We start from the raw sequence: 20344 nt of genomic DNA, 5'->3' as shown, positions 1-20344 counted from the left end.
TGTAACATATCATAACTATCTGTATGTACTATGGTACATACAGGAACTTTCTTATACTCGTATTTTGTAATATTATAGTTTTCTCTTATCAGGACATTTATCTTCATACATCTTCATTTATCAACATAAATCATGTATCTTCTCCAATTGTCTATATCTTAGACCATATTATAGATTTCCCTATACTACTCTTGTGGAATACAGGCCACATATATTATTTATAGCTATATATTATTATTTACCAAATTCGAAATTGACACGCATATCTATTGTTTCCTTTTGGCTTGCCTTCTCGGCCCTAGTCTTCTAAGTTACTTTGAACATTATACATATATTTCCAATTTCTATTCCTGGTTTCCTTTGTCGCCCACAACTCTCATCAACGTTATTAATAATTTCTATATTATTGTACATTTAATAGTATACTTTACCTAGTTGTTGTTCACGTTGTTAAGTTTAGTTTCATAAATTAATTAACAAGTGTTTTGATATTTCAAAAGTTGGCAGGTAATATAATGAAACCACTGAATTGTATTGTGGATGTTTCATAGCCGAGTAACGTATTGATATTCATAGAGACTTAAGTTTGTTGAGGAATTTAAAATACATATAATGTATTGGTAAACTGTAAGTATTATTTTATTTGCTAATGATATCCAGATAATTGCATGTAATTTAGAATTCTACAATCTGAGGCTATTATAGCTGTTACTATTGTATTAGCTTTCTTTATCTGGCCAACGTAGTTATTTTTTATTCTTCTCCTCCTTCTTCTTTTATGGTTCTTTACAAAGTGTTCTTTATAAATTTGTCATATTGTGTAAGGTAGTTTAACATCTTGCTTTTCTTTTCAGTAATTTTCATAATTGTTCTATAGATTATTTATAATTTAAGCTTAAATATATACGTTGATAAAACAGTACAACAGATTTGGCGCCATAAATCTTGCAGTACGGTGCAACGCATGCAACCTTCTTGTCACCTGTCACTCGACCTGGGAAGCACATCTTTACGCTTTGGCTTAGCGAGTGTTCCAATTTTGAATTTAGCTAAGCTACTTAATTTCTGTCAGCCACAGTCACGAGTACCGCTATAGGATTTCAAATTTAGAATTTCACGCCACAAATGCATACAACATAAAGTTGTTTGTCTATGCTTTAATAGTTTGGCAGAGTTCGCTCTAGGGTTGACACTAATTCAATAAATAATATTTTCTTTACAATTGGTATGTCAGTAATATTTTTAGATTTATGCAGTTAGTTCGATTTGATATTTATTTTTATTACTCTATATCTTTTATATAAGCAGTTAATGATTCATATTATATATTAATATATGAGCACCTATATATGTAGTAATTACTGTGTTGTAGGCAAATTTCATCTCTATATATTGTATACTCACAACTACAATACCTGATAGGGCAGACAGAGGCATTTATTTATTGTTATCATTGTGATGAATGCAATGTTCAACAAGCCTATGACTCTCTACATTTTTATAATGCTACTATTAGTAATTTTATACAAAATAGTGTACGTGAGCGTCAAATTCTGCTGTCAAGTTTCCACGCCACCTTCGTCAACAGCTTTACATGCTCTTCTCAGCACGAATTAAAAATATATATAATAAGAATATTATTTTACAAACATTAATTGCATACTGTGTTTCACAAGTGGCAAACCCTATAGTACTCGAGTTCTCGATTCGGATTTAATCGCTCACGTATTCCGTAGTTCACACACGAACGTCACGCCGCCGACATGCAACTTTCCCTGGATAAATCGAGTTAAACGCACTCATATTGTCACAGGTTATCGAGTACAATCGCGAGATCGTACTATGTTTTGTAACGTTAAATTAGATTGAAGAGATTTTGAATGCGGAACATTGAGGCATGTCATTTTCACACGTCTGTAGCGTTCAATGCTCGTATTAAATATATGCGGGCGTTTCTAGTTATGAATCTTTATGACTACCACAAACTATGATACAAACTTTTTTTGTGAATTTTTATAGGCTTGGGAAAATAATTTTTATTTAAAATATTTGATTTTTATTTTTACATTCAACTTAAAATGGTAAATCAGATGGCTCACGTGATAAAAAATGGCACCTATCGTGACTAAAAGTACTGAAGACACTTCAGAATACAATATGGTATTCTTCTTGCTTTACCATTTTCTAGAATTAAGCTTCCGTACTCTGCGATTTTAATATCATATACTACCCTTAAAATCGGTACATAGTATTATATTATCTGTGGCAATGCAAACATTGCTGCTTGATGCCAGAAATATGAATGGGGCAAAGGTGCTCAAAACGACTTCAGGATCCTAATAGTTTCACTTAAGTCCTTTTAAATTTTAATGCAGCAATTAGATTTCATATAATGCATGCATAGATAGTCATAAAATATATGTTATATTTAAAATTTATTACAGAACAAGTGGAATTATATATTCTAACAGACTAATTCTACAGCTATTCTTCATTTCTGTTTTAATGCAATAGTGATCGCATTATCTTATGTGTCGAGAAATCCAACAAGTTCTGTGCTCATACGGAACCCTTAGTCATGAGCTTGACTTTGATTCTTCATTTGACTGCACGGGAAAAAATTTACTATAAAAATTATCCTTTCAAAATGCTCTAGAAAATACAGCGAAGCCGGTCTGGCATTTATTATAAAACCTTTTTTTGTAGAAAAATATAATTGTTTTTTAATAATATCAATATGTATACAAAGTTTCATCAAGTGCTGACAATTACAGCTATTATAATAAAGAAAGAGACACTTACTTAATCGATGTTTACTCTGGGCTTCTTTACAGCAGTCAGGGTGCAGGAGATGGTACCAGCTGACTCCATGCAGCGAACTGCGCTCCCAGCCAAGGTGCCACTCACTACTGGACAGAAACAAATATATTAGGTCATTTACTTTTATTATATGAGCTTAAACCACAGATGACGCAAATCACGATTACAAACGATTAATGAATTTGTAATTATTTATTTATTCTTTATTGCATAATAAAATTTGTACAAACGGCGAGTTTAACATCGTATGGCATTCTTTACCAGCTAACCGTTAGGTAAAAATAGCATTTGAGGGCAGCGGTGGTCGCAAAAACATGTCAGAAACACATATGTATCTTTATTAAGGACCAAGCTTATCCTGGAAAATAAACTTAAATATGCCAATGATCATTAGTAACAAATCATTACATTAAAAAAAATAAATTATTTTTATTTGTATTACTTTATACTCGTCTATGGTTGGTTAGTTTTTTAGGTTGAATTATTTTGGCTATAGACTAAGAATAGTTTGAATTATTCTTGCCATAGATAAGTAACTTGAAGTTGGGTTATAGTTGTCATTTCAGTGTATGATCTATGATTGATGGATGAATGCATACATACAAGATCAATTTTAAAACCGTGTACTAATTTTAATCAAGAACTCCTTGTGTTTTCAATTAATTATTACTACAACTGCCACTGAATTGCAACAACAAACACAACCTCATTAATTATTGAACAAAAGTTTGGACCAGAGACAAGAAAGCTTTAAATTAACCTATTTAGTTTACAAGTTAAAGCAAGACAGTCAATTAAAATAATGATAAATGTAATTAAAGTGATCTTGACATGAACAAAACAAATATCTGATAGGGTCATCTTAGCAATCAATCATGGTAGAGACCTTGCAGTCACAATAGGTACACAGATTCAATTCCGTTTGGGTGCGTTGGTACAGTTTTTATTTCATAATACTTATTCTACAGTTTAAAGTTAGTGATGTGTTAACGCATAGTGTATAGGAAAAATCATTAATTTTATTGATGCCATAGATATAATAAAGGCATTTCTTTTTAATTATGTTCTTGATTTAAAAATTTAATTAATCCAATAAAATCGTAATACTTTAATTTAAAATTCGAATAACATGCCAATATTGTCTTTCAAATTATAACGGTTTTCCAAGAATTTAAATAACGAACATCAGAATCCTTTCCCAACCATGATGGATGCTCATTGATTGCCTATCCTAATCCAAATAGACACAGGTACTCTCCAAATGTAAAATAAACAGTAAATTCAATAATCTAACATAACAAAGCTTCAAGTCCCTGACCAACATGTTACTAAGAAAACTCTCCAAATTGAAGTACTGTCGATAAAACAAACGCAAATATTATTCGCTTTATTAAATAACATTCTTTGTTTAATGTTACTTATTACAAAGACGTAAAGTTCATATTAAGTTTGTCTGGACGTAATGAAATGAAGATATTTCACAATATGAAGATGGTAGTCAAGAAAATAATCCACTAAATCATTATTGAAAAATCGGTCGAGGTCGGGTTTTTGTTTTCTTTTTTTTATTAGATATTAATACTCATTCGATTTAATTTTTTTTATACCATACAGGAAGCAACAAGCATACTTATAAATAGAGTTCATAAATAAATAGAGAGGTTGTGTACAAAATTTATTAAAAAAGCTAATAACATTAGCACTGTTAGGTATTATTTGAAATTTTGTGATTGTTGCAACTATAATAAAGTAAAAAAATGGCAAAGACTTATCAACAATGGTTTTGAGAATTATACATTACTTTATTGTTTGGAAATCTTTGTCAAAATGTTGATCGAAATAAAGCCGAACTGTAAAACTAGACTGTAATCTTTATAAATTTTTTTGTAATTAAATTTAGAAACTATCCGGTTTCTACAAACAAACACAGAGGACAAATGAGCATGCGGTTCATCTGACAGTGAATACCGCTGTCCATGAGTACCCATAACATTGTTGTATGTCGACGCTTCAAAGTCGCTTATATTTAAAAATACTTCTACTGAGCATTGATTCCATAGTGTTATAGATAACCCCTGTTACTGCATTTGGGATTACCGCGTCTATTTATTTAGATTTAAGTCCTGAACCTGTGCAATAAGAACTGTCGTTGCGTTCAACTTGATAGGCCATTTGTCAAAGTACCTCATTATACGGTCTTAAACTTTTTGTGCTTGTATGATTAAATTTATCTCGAATATTAATCTGTAATGAGTCTTTTATGATACATTTAAAAAATCTACTAATTCAAGATTAAATATTTTTAAAGTCGCATTACGAGGACAGCTGACCTTTGTTACAATTGGTTATCGGTCAACTGTGCAAGATCTTTGCGAAAACACAACAGGAAATATAATATTGGAGATCAGATCCGTGATTTTATAAGGTGAACTTTGAGGAAGGTTAATAAAAATGCAGTTACGTAAAAATGACTCATGAAATTAAATTGAAATAAGCAAGTCTCAGTTGCTAAATTGTTATTTTATATGAGTTTACACTCATATAATTGTATAATGGTGATTCCAGTAATAAGTTATATTGATACAGGTTTGTTAGAAGATTAATGCTTTTATGAGTATGGGATGACATTTTAAACGGCGTAATAGAGCTTTTATTTGTTAAATTAAAATACACTTAAAGTAAACCTTATGTAATCATGTCTTACTTACAGTAAGTACAATAAAAACAAAACGTAATGATATTATTACAATATTTTGTATAATAAAAGAAAAATATATTGAGATTTAGTACTACTTCGTATGTCGAATTACTAGATTCATTAATAATAAAGAAAATCTACAAGACGATAAAAAAGACGGAGGATTTAGGAAAAGATTGCATAAGGCAAAGTACAACATGCAAATAATCAAACCGCATATACAGAAATAAGATAAGAAAACTCTCTGGTAAGTAGATGTTGTTAACAACTCAAGTAATTCAATATCTGGATTCAATTCAGAAAAAGAAATAAATATAAAATCACCTATACTAAACAAAGAACCAAACATAAGATTCTATTACCAAGGAATCTGTGAGATTGCAATTTAAAATATTAAACAAGCAAATAAAGATACATTTCGAAGAGATAATTAAATTATAATAAACGTAAAACAAAACACTACCTATTTTTTACAAATCATATTTCTTACATCAATCCGCTACTGTCTGAATTAAACATGTAAGATTGTGTGTGGGTATAAACATTAACTTCTGAGGGAGCTTGTACTAACTATCATTGTATGCAAAGTTGCGTCCCGGGCAGGTGACAATCTTTCGTTGTTTGTACAGTGATACGCTCAAACAATGCCACTTGCCTTATATATTATGTTTACTGGCATTATATCATTTGTTTCATGGTAATAAGCTATTTATGAATGGCAAATTTTAATATTAATATCTATATTTCAGGCAACAAAAGTCGACATAAAATAAACAGGTCTATAGAATATATTAAGTACAGGCATACCGTAAACAGACTATTTATATATTTTAATCGTTAACTAAATGAATTTGAAAATGCCTTGAAACACGAAACCGGTCAAGTATTTATTGCAACAAATTGTAAAAGAACACAAGTTTTTTCATTGTAATAATATTGATATAAAATTAAAAAAAAATTTGTTCTAAGTTAGAAATAAATTTACAATATTGCCAAATTAAAACCAATCCTCTTTATGGGGCAACCACTTCTTAAGACAACTTTGAATTTATAAATCTCTTTTTATATTCTCTTCAAAGTTTTTTAATTGACTTTTTCAATATATCATTCACTATACTTACATATACGTACATAAGTAGTGATTTCTAGCATAAAATATCCTAATTTGCAGACTAAACAATTGTTATAACCGTAAAGTGATATTTATTTAATTTTCCTCTCTACTGCCTTACATTGTGGAAGGCACCGGAGTCATCTCCCCCATTGAGGCACTGTTTACAATTGCATATGTTTCCAACTCGTTTTATTATTTAAGGCCTTTGATGCGGTGCTGCGATTCATGAATAAGAAGCACTCAATATAGATGTCATACATCTCGCTTTGACATACGGTAGCTCGACAGCTAACATCAACAACCATTGTTCATTGTTTACCGCCTTGAACTATATGTATTATGCAGTAGGAAGTTTACATAGTGTATCATAATTTAATGTTGTATTTATCTAGTATAGTAGACAGTTATATTGTGAAAAAATTTTGTTTTACATAGTACGGTAAACAAGCTGGCGGTTCACTTGATGGAAAATGGTAACTGTCGCCTATAAATATGAACATGGTGTAAACGCCATGTGGTTCCGGCATAGAATGGCCCACCTCGTGTTGTCCCATGGGTGTCGTAAGAGGTGACTAAAGAATCTTATAGTGCAGCATCGTCCCTCTTAAAATATCACTAAAATCTAATTGCGGTTGTCAACTCGCTTGCTAAGAGTGGCAGCTACTGGTAAAATTCTCCTTATGTGAAAGACTTATGTTCAGCAGTGGGCAATTAATGGCTGATATGATACAAAAATCATTATAAAATACATCATGAAGACTATAGAATACAATGTGTCGCCCATGGTATCTCTAATATATTAATCTTCCTGATGACTAAGACCTTATGAACACCGTAACTCTTTAATTTCTTTGCTATATTGTATCTTTCAAATTGGAAATCATACAAGCGCAATAGCTTAGTGACAGAAACTTTATTTTGGCAAAATCAATATATTTTTTCACTCATTCCTCTTGAAAGCTTCTTCAAAGCCTTACTGCGATTGGAAACCTGCCTGCCAAGCGTAGCAATTATTGACAAAACTCCTGTTATGGGGAAGGCCTATGTTTAGCAGTGGATAGTTAATGACTGATATAATAATAATAAATATTTAATTTTGATAGTAGAATAATGTGCTTAAAAATTACCCTTACATCTTTGCATTTTGTATATTCTTTTATATGTGAAGTTAAAGCCTGCAATACGAGAGCGAGTTGCGATTGTGTGTAGATATTTTTAATCTATTTATCACGAGAAGTTCTTTAATCAAGATTTTGCATTGATGTGCAAAATGTACCCAATGGAACGTTATTTTTTTAGGGCAACGATGTATATCCTGTAGGAGGATGGGAAACACTGATTCGTTGCGGCTGCACAGCGGCAGGCGAGGCAGGTATCGGTGGATGCAACACGCAGCGCGGGTAACTTACTTGGCGTCGATGTGTAGTATCTTCATGTCCATCGCGTGCACGGTGGTGAACACGTTGGTGGCGCCGTGTACGACGCACTCGCGCGTCTCGGGCATCGCGAGCGGCGTGCACACCGCCAGGAACACTGGCTCGTTACGGCTGCACAGCGGCAGGTACGACACGTAATGGCCACGGACTAGCACCACCTGTAATTAAATATTTCGAATTAAAATATTGCTAGAGCTCATAGATACTAACTGGTCGTTTACAGCTTATTAAAGACAGTTCCATGAGATTACATTAGTACAATTTTCTCGCTTGAAGGTGTCTCAAGAGATACAGTGATCAGAGAATAGACAAAAGCAGCATGTATTGTTTTCATTTTTACTTATTTATTATGCTCTAAAAAATGTATGCAAATGAACAGCTACATAATTTATATAACTTGTGTTTTTGCAAAGTAAATTATTTAATTGATTGTTTGACAATGTTATAAATGTGAAAATGGTCTTATTTTTATTATCTCTTGATACATAAAGTGATCAAACAATCATTTTAAAAGTTTGCATACACCTACGTGATAGTTGGGATGAAAGATATGGCTGATACTGATGGGTCTAGTAATATAAAATTTGTGCAACATTTTATTACAGTCAAATTAATATTTTAATAATTTTGATACATACTTACGTATCAAAATTGAGTAGAAAGTTAGAGTTAAAAATATTGTATTGAAATATTTCTAAAACTTCATATATTTTTTTCTTATATAACAAATATCTACTACGTTTACTACATCTATAGTTGTTGTATATCAATGAATGACTTAATTATCGACAATCATATCAATAAACTCATAAAACAGTTTGTTTGAATTAACTTTCATTATTTTGACATGCGCTCCGTGACTTTTATTGGCGGAGCATAAATCTTAACTAGTATGTACATAACATAGGTACCGTGTTGCGGTTACAATAAAAGTGAAACAGCGAATGACAACTCAAGGTCGTAGCGTCTCTCTCGAGTAACTAAAGAGCTTTTAGTGATCCTTTGTTGATTTGACGAAACGAAATGAAAGTTTCCTTTTGACAATTCTGTACACATTAAGTTTATATGTTATCAGTTGTATGGACTACACGTGTGTACGGAAAAGAGAAAGAAGTATGTTTAAAATAGAAAATGAAGATTGAACTTCTCCTACTTACTTGTGTGAAAATATTTTTTATTTATTATCAAATTCAAATTATCTTTATTAAATAGAATTCTTTACAAGCACTTTTAAATCATCAGGGGTTGGAAGGTATTTTGTGGAGAAGAACTTGCAAGAAACTCAACACTTTACTCTTTTGAATTTATGTTAACACACACTCACACGCACACGCACATGCACACGCACACGTACGCACACATACACACACGCACACGTACATGCACACACACACACACACGTACATGCACACACACACACACACACGTACATGCACACACACACACACACGCGCGCACATATGCGCACTCGTAAACTATGTCTAAAATTACGTGGTAATTAAAAAGCCTTACTATGTTATTCTTACTTATATTCTAAATATGAAAGTGAGTTTATTACTTCTTCGCTTTAACTCCTCAACCAATGGTTACGAAATTTGGCATAACACTATTTGAGATAAAGAAAGGCACAGTTATTTACCAGAGGGAGACTTTGTACAAAAGTCGATTGCTTGGGTACCTCTGTCCCATTCGTATTTCAACCGTGAAGCAGTTGTGTTTGCATGGCTGTGTTTCGGTTTGAAGGGTGGGATATGGCGTGAATTTACTGGGTACAGAGGAATAACACCTGAGTCCTCAGGAATGGCAACGCATGGGGGGTATCATGGGCGAAACAGTATACTCTGTTATGTCCATGGTACTGCTCATGTCTATAGGCGACGGTTACCACTTTCCATCAGGTGGGCCGTCAGCTTGTTTGCCATTCTAAGTTTTATAAAAAAAAAAAATATATTGTTTTGGTATAAAATAACTTATAATGGTTTCTTCTCCTAACATTTTCACTGTGAAATTGTATTTAGGTATGTTCTATCGCTAGTTTTAAATCCCTAAGGTTCTAAGACCAATGTAGGTCTAGTCTGACTAATAACAATGAATAAAGTTTGTATAAATATCGAATTTCTGACCAAGTTTTGGGTGATGGAAAACACTGTTAATGCATATTATTTTGCAAAACTATTCCTGACTAATTAGACAAAATGTAGTAAAATGTAGTAGCCAAGAAATGCTCTCTATCCTATTAGGAATTATAGCCGTGAGTGTATTTTTCCATCCGATTAGGATGGTGTCAACAAATCAGAAACAAATTTAACGCATATCCAACACACGCTTGTCCATTTCTATTGACATCACTCAACTCTGACACGCTGTATTCACTTCAAAGAGGGAGCGGGTGTGTCGCTTTGACATTCTTTAAAGTTTTAACAACAATGGCAGATAAGTTCGACACAATAGTTCACAGTTCAAACCACTCACCGAGAAATCTTCGATCCGGGTACATATGGCCTTGGTCGATATTATTTTATTGTATTGAACGTATTCATAGTGAGGACGTGGGTTTGCAATTGTGATCGCAGATTCCAGCAGCTAGATTTGCAATTTGTAAGTTTTTGGTGTGTGGTCCCGGCATAGAAGGGAATACCACTTCTTTTCCAATGGGTGTTGTAAGGGGCGAATAAGGGAACTTAATTGTCGAGGGACAGGTAGCAGCGTCACTTTTAAATCATCACCAAAACCTAATTGTGGTTTCCAACCCTATTCCCAAGCGTAACAACTACTGGCAAATCCCCTCTATATATTCTCAGATATTTTCTTCATAAAATAGGGTTACCATCAGGTAAGTCGCATGTTTGTTTGCCGAGCATCAGGCTCACCTGATAGTTAATGACTATCACCGCCTATACGCACATGGCTATATCAAGCCACAACTCATCTGCAACATTAGGGAAATTGCAGGCATGTTTTCGGCTTTTTAAGAAGGAATATGATCTTTTCTTGAAGATTTCAATGTCGTATTTGTTCGGAAGCACTGCTGTTGGGTGTTGGTTCCAAAGTTTGGTTAAGCATATGACATATCTACGTATAGCTGAAGCTGTGCTCGTATCCTGTATAGCTACCAGACAACTAAGGAGTCGGTTTCTTTCTAAAATAAGAATCAAATTCGGTTTAGAATTAACGAAAATATTGATTAAAAAATTCACCCTATGATGATACTTCGAGAATCGCCTTATTTAAAAAATACAGCTACATTATTTTTAGTCACTCAAAATAACTCTTAGCAGTTTAGATCATTCTCATCTATAATCATTTAGTAGATTAACACTGAACGTACTATAGTAGGATTATTAACATAATACCTACATAGTGAAATATTGTAAAGCGTTTACAGTGAATGGTAGATTTAAGATGTGAGTTGGTGATATTTATGTTATGGCTTCATACTTGACTATAACGAACCCCTTCTGTCACGTTCCAGTTATATTCGATATCAATTTAAATTATTCAAATGATTGCGTAAAATTGTAACGATTACTTTAAGCACAATTCACTGTAGAGTAAAACCATTGTTGAGCTTCTACAGTTGAAATTATTTTGTTGTTGGATATTAAAATTTGACCGCGCTAATGTTTTATCTCCAATTCCCGTGGGAATTTCGAGAAATCCCTTTGTTTAAGAAAGTCACATTCATGTAAATATCGTAATACCCCCCAATCGCGTAATATTCTACCGATTCACCTGACTTATTGTTTATTGTTAATTATTTACCTGATATATGTATATAGTGTAGTTTTTACGAATAGACCAAAAGAGAACCGCGCCATTGAGACAATCACGTGGCATGGCTTCCTAAAACCTGGTGGCTCCTAAGCGTGTACCACTTACGCTAAATCTGCAGTCAAGGTGAGTCTGTACTATTTTGACATACGAACTTCTTTTATGGGACCTAGAACCCGGACCCAGCCTTGGTCTTATATTATTACTTTCGCTTCCACGTGTGCTAACAAGTTACTATTTAAATCAGCTACTTTCTTAACACCCTCCTTTATGATTATTTACGTTACATAAGAAACTGAGCAAATTTCATGCTTCAGATTCTAGTCCTGTGATACACGTGTAGTCTAATCTATCATTCTTTATATTAGTTCTTTTCATTCATTATCAACTCTTTTCATTGGGAGTTAACCAAATTTTATTACAAGACTAGTACATCCGGTCTGATTTTGCACGGGTAGATAGAGCTTTCAAAAACAAAATATAGGCTTTGTTATTTGCGACAATTTAGTTTTCTGTAGGTGAAAGAAGTAGTAGAATTTTAAAAAATAGTAAAGTTGTTTTTATGTTTGTCCATTACAAATAAATAATCAAATCTTTAATATGAGTGCTTACTTAGTTAATATATCCTTACTTTCCTTACCTTCTCACTAATTTTATAAATGTGTAAGTGCGTTTGTTTGTTACCTTTTGGTGGCTTAACTGCTTAAGCAATTACTATGAAATTTGATATACAGCTACAAACTGGGATGGAGAAGGATATAGGTTACTTTCTATCTAGTCAATGAATATATTTTAGTCACGCGGACAAAATTACGGGTAAAAGCTAGTAAGTATTGTTAAAAATGTGAAATGTGTTTGTTTGTTTGTTACCTATAAGCCTATTAATAGTTTAGCTTAATTAGTTTCGATGGGCTAACCGCCCTGACTTCAGTCTCACCTTCTCACTGGTGCACAGAGAAAACAAATAGCACAGGAGGGGGTTAGGAATTGTTAATAAGACGGATTATCAGTCTCATTGCTAGCAACACACCCTGTCAGATCTACCTCCACGTGGCCACCCCTGGAAACCACCGTGCTGAATCCCAGTTGTATTCATTACGATGGGCTAATTGACCTGCCTTTTCATTCTCACCTGTCATTTATCTCTGGTATTCCTTCAGTGTATACCGTCAGCGCGGGCGGGATGGCCATTCCATTATCATCCATAAAAAAAAAACAATAGCACAGGCGAAGTTACGATTACCTTTTCATCCATAAAAAAAAAATAGATACCTTAGAAATTGTCTATGAATACGAACAAACAATGAGTTGCGCAGAGTAACACAATATGCTTGCGTAAAAAGTTTAATCTACTTAACAATGTACCTACATTTAAATGATGTGTACGCAGTGAGACGCAGAATGCGCTTGATGGTATCACAGATTATAAATAGAACGTTGTATGACAACATTATCGTTTGTCTGTGGTAGCTGGTGATCTTAGTTCAGGACACATTTAGTATTTCAATATATTATTCTTATTTATGCCAAATTTCTTGTGAGTTTTTTCTCTTTTTTTTTTAATAAAAATAGCATAGTACCTATGGTATAAGTAGGGGCTTACACAAACGCTGTATGCGGATTTGGCGCCAATGTTGAATGATAGGTAAGGTTAAAAAAAACTTTAGTTGGTTCATCGTAATGAATTTAACAAGAATTAATTACGATAGTTTTCAGAAGGACCACGTAGTGGTCGATCTGACAGCCCGCCAATAATTCATTACTAGCAATTCCTTTCTCATTCGAGGTATCGGGAGGGCCGAGTGCTATAGGCTTCTATCTTTACATCTCTTGCTTAATCCACTTTTATAACTCGTCTCACGTGTACACAGTGATGGTAAGTAATGAGAACTGGTTTGTCTGTTAGGTCGACCTTCACGCGGTCCCTCTCAGCGAACCATTGTGGTTAAGTCATTGTTAGTGACTTTCTCCTTGACAAACATACACTTAGTTAATCTGGTTTTCGTAAGTGACGACTAACTTAATGGTCGAGGGTTTTTTTTATGGGTGAAAATGATATGGTAACCCCGCCTGCGCTAACGGGATACGCTGGCGGTGGCTGGCCAGTAAAGGGTGATAGATGAGAATGAAAACAGGCCAGTTAGCCCATCATGATGAAATTATCAGGAATTAACCATGATAGTTTCCAGGAGGAACCACGAGGAGGTCGACCTAGTTGGGTATATTGATAGTAATGGAATTTTTAATCTCCATTACTAACAATCTATTTCTCCCTAATGGTCGAGGGTTGATCATCAGTGTCCGTTTTCATCACTAAAACGAAACATCACTAAAAGCCAAAAATCGGTTGCCAACCTACCTGCCGAGCGTACTAACTACCGGCAAAATACTTTCCAATGGTAAACTGTCATGAGGAACAGTCTATGGGGGAGGTCTATGTGCAACAGTGGACATATAATAGCTGATGATGATTTATTTACAAAAAAAAAGGTTTGTGTCAATTTTCATTTAAAAAAATAATTTAATTTAAACAAACATATCGCGTTAACTTTAATTAAGTAAACACTTGTTAAAGAGAAAACATTCTCGACCACTCTATTATGGGAATCCGTTTCTCATAATTCAGTTGTCGACAACATTTTTTTTTCTAAATAACAAGTTAATAACTTGTTAGAATGTTTTTATACTTAATCTGTACATACGAGTATAGTTATAATCATTCTCGCGGAGATTAAAAATAGAAATGGGAACTATCCAGTGCCGCCCACAAAACAAGCGTAATGACGATAGATCAACCGGATACGAAACGTAGATTATCATATCGGCCGAATAGGTGATACGCCCAAACATAAGGCACTGATTGGGCTGTGGGTCAAGCGACAAGGGTCAGCACTGAAAGGTATAAATAATATTAATTTGGTAATTCCTATTTTGCAGACTCCAGGCAGAGATTTTTTTTTTTATACAATTTAGAATGGCAAACAAGCTGACGGCCCACCTGATGGAAAGTGGTAACCGTCGCCTATACACACGAGCAGTACCATGGACAAAACAGAGTATACTGTTTCGCCTATGATACTCCCCATGCATTGCCATTCCTGAGGACTCAGGTGTTATTCCTCTGTACCCTGTAAATTCACGCTATATCCCACTCTTCAAACCGAAACACAGCCATGCAAACACAACTGCTTCACGGTAGAAACACGAATGGGACAGAGGTACCCAAGCAATTGATTTTTGTACAAAGTCTCCCTCTGTTAATAATAATTTGCCTGAATATGCCTCCTTTAAATGTGAAATACGTTCTACAAAAAGTGTGTGAATAAAATGGCAGTCGGAGATTGGTTAATATTGAAGGTTGTGGAATTTCTGGTAGTAATAGTGGTAGTCAATCTTCGAGTGGTGGCAGTCACACAAATACTAATGGTAGTGGAGTTAAACAAAATAATTCTAATCAAATAACCAATGATGTGAACTTCTGAAAAAGAAAACACCTAGTTTAGTAAAATAATTATTACTTATTTACTAAATTTTCGTTTGCGCCATCAGTATACGAGTATGTTCGCTGAACAGGATATTTATTTATTTATTTATTTATTTATAGCAAGGCAACAGATTACAAATTAATACATTTATAAAATAAATATTACATGAAACGACATTAAATTTGCACTCCAATAACTGCTCTGCATAACATTCGATACTATATACATTAAAAGAATGACGGCTATAAATTTAAAGTAACAAATTGGCAGCCTTAATGTAACATTGCAAGGATTGTTGGAAGATATCAAGGTCCTTGCATACATTGTTATATTTTCTGCACATGCGGATAATTGGATTGTGATACGATACATTATTGTTACAAATCGGTATATAAAATAATTTTTGTATTCTTTTATTACCTGTACGAAATGAAACAATATAAAATAGTTTATCTCCTTTTCTATCATCCAATATACACCAAGTTTTGAGTAATTGATTAAGCCATTAAGGCGCTATAAGGTGACGAACAAACAAACTTACTGTCACAATTATAGTATTAGTTTATAATATTAGTAAAGATGTAAGGTTTACTTTCAGTAAAAGTATAGTTATTTGATAATAACAGTATTGGTTTAGGTACTTTAAAAAAATAACCAATTAATATGAATAAAACGTAATGACTTGAATAGTGATATTTTATTTATTAAATAAGATATTAAAAAATCACTTTAGAAAACATTAATTACACCCTTTAACAGAGAAGCATAGATTGAATACCGCGTATTATTCCATTTATAGAATCAATGTAATTTATAGTTAGTGATTATTTTAAGTAACATTTCTTGTTTTTATGCACCTTGGAGGGAAAACGTGTAAGTCTAATAAATCAAATATAATCCAAAGGTCAAATTAATTAACTTTAATATAACTATAATTAATAAATTTATATTTCAACACATTATATTAATAAATTTTCTACATATTTTAATTTTTATGTTTTTTTTTGTATGTTTTGATTGTTATGTTTTTATATGTAATCCGAGCACGTTGTAATACAATTGTACCTCTATGGATTAAGTACCTGATAATAAAGAATATTATTATTATTATATTCCACGATCTCAACGTTGATATCAGGCTTCTTTTACAAAAGTCAGCGGCGGGATTTTCGGCCAATAACAAAATCTGTCCTAATTTTATGGAGACGTACATTATTATAAAATGAACCGCTAGCGTTTCTAATTTACGCCACAGTACTAATCAGACTTTAAGCATCATATGACAGTACGGGGCGGTCGATCGTGACTTATTACTATCTATTACGTACATTCGTACCCAAATCCATCAGCTGTACGAACCCGACATATGAGGTGAACAATAAACCACTTTCTAAGTCTGGTGGACCATTCGTGACACGTCTCGTGTGGGTTGACCAATAATTCTACGGCAGTGGCGCTAGCTGTCATACTAATTACTCGGTATTTGTATGCAAATTGATTAGTTCCGATTTTCGCCGTGGTCTCTCTTATAAGGCGGCGAGATAACGCAAAGTGAGATGTCAAATTGTCAACTATTGCGATAGTAATGAATGAGTTACCCAGACATGTTGATAAAGCTTTAGTGTAGGTATACCTTTAATAATATAAATGTGAAAGTGAGTTTGTTTGTTTGTTATTTCTTAGCGTTTTATTAGTTCAAATAATCATAACGAAATTTGGCATATACATACTATTTGGAATGGAGAAAGGTATAGACTAATTTTTTATTTTATTTCACTAATAAATTAGCTTAATAGGCTAATTTTTGAGACTTTGGGTCACATTTTTATAATTTTTATAAAAATCTAATAATATAAATTAAAAAAAACAGTCTATGTTATTTGCTGATAACGGAGCTTTTTGCAAGAGAAAGAATTTTTAAAATCGGTTGAGTTGTTTAAAAGTTTATTCATTACAAATAAACAAACAGTCAAACCTGTCCTCTTTATAATATTAGTATAAATTAGTACAGACAACTAGTTCCATTTCCAGAGGGAGACTTCGTACAAAAGTCGATTGCTTGGGTACCTCTGTCCCATTCGTGTTTCTACCGTGAAGCAGTTGTGTTTGCATGGCTGTGTTTCGGTTTGAAGGGTGGGATATGGCGTGAATTTACAGGGTACAGAGGAATAACACCTGAGTCCTCAGGAATGGCAACGCATGGGGGGTATCATGGGCGAAACAGTATACTCTGTTATGTCCATGGTACTGCTCGTGTCTATAGGCGACGGTTACCACTTTCAATCAGGTGAGCTTCAGCGTCAGGTCAGCTTGCATAATATAATACTATACTAGTGTGCGTTACACAAGTGTCTTTATAGATATAAATAAAAATACATAAAAATATTATCCAATACTGGTAGAAAAATATATTTTAAAAACATTCATAAACTAATACACTTACTTATATATTTATTTATTATATCTACAAAATGCGTTCTCTATGTTGTCATATAATTTTAAATAGAATATTGAAGTTAAAATGTACTGATAACTGTGCAATGTTTTACCATTATTATAAGCTCTCCGGGGATGTCGTTTGAAATATCAAATTTATACGTTCCAGGTAATGGTTTGATTAAAATGCATACGTAAAAAGGTTTATTGTTAACTTGTCTATGAGAAATAACATTTGTTATTATCAATTCAAGATTGCTATAACGTTTTAAATACTTTAGACAGGTATTGTAAGTAGAAATTAGATTTTTTTTTTTTCAATAGATGAAAACTGCTTCATGGTAGGAACACAAATGGAACAGAGGTACCCAAGCAATAAACTTTTGTACAGTCTCCTTCTGGTAAGAAGTGTAGTAATTTCATGCAAAAATTACTGCACCACATTGGATGCGGTTTTCTTTGTTGTGTTCTCAGAGGTCTAACCTTAAATCTGGCGTATGTCTCATCTTGATATCCCATTAAGAAGTGGTGGTGGATCTTGATATCCTATTTTATTAGTTTTTTATTTCTGTCAATCTTATGAAATAGCGGGCAAAAAGTTAGTATTAAATAAAAACAAATCGTTATTAGAATTACTAGTCTAATTATACTTGTGTTTTTTAACTCATATTTAATTAATTATATAGTTATATACTTTTTAATAAATTCATTTAAAAATATTATATTTTTGTTATTCTAAATATATACTCCAATAAAGTGTACGAACTTTTTCCCATGCGAATTCATTTTAGAATTCAGATCACAGACAGATTTAAAAGAGATGCCGCGGATACTGTAATCTGTACGAAAACCATCCTGTTTCTGTCTTTATGTATTTGTTTTCAACCAACTGCAAAAAGGAGGAGGTTTTTAATTCGGTTTTTTTTGTGTTTGTTACCTAATAACTCCGTCAGTTGTAGACCGATTTGGAAATTTATTTTTTTATCTAGAAGGATGTATAAAATATGAGTATAAATAAACTCATATATTGATTTTATATTAATTTTATCAAAATTGGTTTACTAAAAAAAACTTTTTTGCTCAAAGCCTAATCTCCAGACTAGTGTAAAATGACCAAAAAAATCTATACGAGTGTTCTTTACACTTTATAATGCAACAGCAGTAAACAACAATAATTTAGAATGGCAAACATACTGACTGCTCACCTGATGGAAAGTGGTAACCGTCGTCAACAGACAGAGTATACTGTGTCACCCATGATACCCTTTAGGTGTAGTGTAGAACTGTGCAATTAGATTTTTCGAATTAATCTGAGGCTGGTTTTTGATAGATATTATATAAATATAGCTTCTTGATAAAAAAAAAAAAATACAATTGAAATGTAAACCTTACGTCTGGTCAGTAAAGTCACGCTCTCTAGTGTTAAGTCACGATATGTTACGTAGAGAACACACCTCCCAGCTTTGTAACCGTATTTCAAATATTTTGGGGTTCCGTAAACTTATACTTAAACGATATTTGAATATCGTATATGCTTTTGAAAGCATATATGTTATGCAATTACTTCACTACTTTTGAACCGATTTTCACAATTTATTTTGCACTTGATTGGATTTGAATGAATGAATGAAAACTCTTTTTTTAGTTCCCTTTAAAGAATGATATAGATTATAAAAATTAACAATCTTCACAAACAAAATGAATACTTAATTTGATTAAACAAGATAAAGAGGCAACAATGAGCGGCCTTATTGCTAAATAGCGATGTCTTCTAGGCAACCTTAGGATGGAGAGGAATAAATTTAAATTATACCTCTCCATTCTAAGGATTTGATTCCATTTTGGTCTCATTAAGTTTATCATGACTGAAGGTTTCAATTGTTTTTCTTTTAGCTCCTATAATAACAAAATTTTAATTACTACAATGGAAAATGTACTTTAGGCACACAATACTGCGTTCTAAACTCAAATCGCATTCATCAATATATTTTTTCATTTTATAATAAGAACATTATTTCAAATTTGAATTACGAAATGTTTATTACTGCGTGTTGCCGGAACCCATGTTAGAAAAACAATGTACACTTGCCAGTGTTTTTTTTCTATACATCTCTCTGTAACGAACGGGTCTGGTGGCCGTTGCGCACGCGCCGAACTCAATCACGACTCTCGTGCTCGCTATATTGATTCTCACACGTCTATACCGTAAATCACTTGGTGTATACCAAGATTATATTAGTTGGGCTCATCCATTTTATTATTTTTAAGGATTATCTAATATACAAATAAATTTAGAAATCCTTATGTTATTACTGATTTAAACACTGATCTTTAAAAAAACAAAGTATGTGCACCTACCTTACTTACAGATAACATATGTATGAAAATTTCACACCTGAGTCCTCAGGAATGGCAACGCATGGGGGTATCATGAGCGAAACAGTATATTCTGTTATATCCATGGTACTGCTCATAGCTATGGTATAGGCGACGATTAGCACTTTCCATCAGGTGGACCGTCAGCTTGTTTACCATTCTAAGTTGTATAAAAAGAAATATAATTGTTGCTTTTTAGGTAAGTTTC

The 20344-nt window shown here is 33.0% G+C and overlaps 1 protein-coding gene across 1 annotated transcript in view; it reads right to left on the bottom strand.

Moving 5' to 3' along the window:
• The window catches only part of LOC113520265 (PAS domain-containing protein cky-1), a 178642-nt gene that overhangs the window by 32213 nt on the left and 126085 nt on the right, over positions 1–20344 (bottom strand). Inside the window, exons 7-8 of the mRNA XM_052898104.1 lie at positions 8042–8226; positions 2803–2909 (exon numbers count right to left, since the gene is read on the bottom strand). Coding sequence (XP_052754064.1) covers positions 2803–2909; positions 8042–8226 — 292 coding nt within the window. The remainder of the gene's footprint in view (positions 1–2802; positions 2910–8041; positions 8227–20344) is intronic.

This window comes from Galleria mellonella, unplaced genomic scaffold (assembly GCF_026898425.1).
Source record: "Galleria mellonella isolate WM207_F2 unplaced genomic scaffold, CSIRO_AGI_GalMel_v1 utg40, whole genome shotgun sequence".
NCBI classification, from domain to species: Eukaryota; Metazoa; Arthropoda; class Insecta; order Lepidoptera; family Pyralidae; genus Galleria; species Galleria mellonella.
This window is presented reverse-complemented; position numbering and strand designations above follow the sequence as displayed.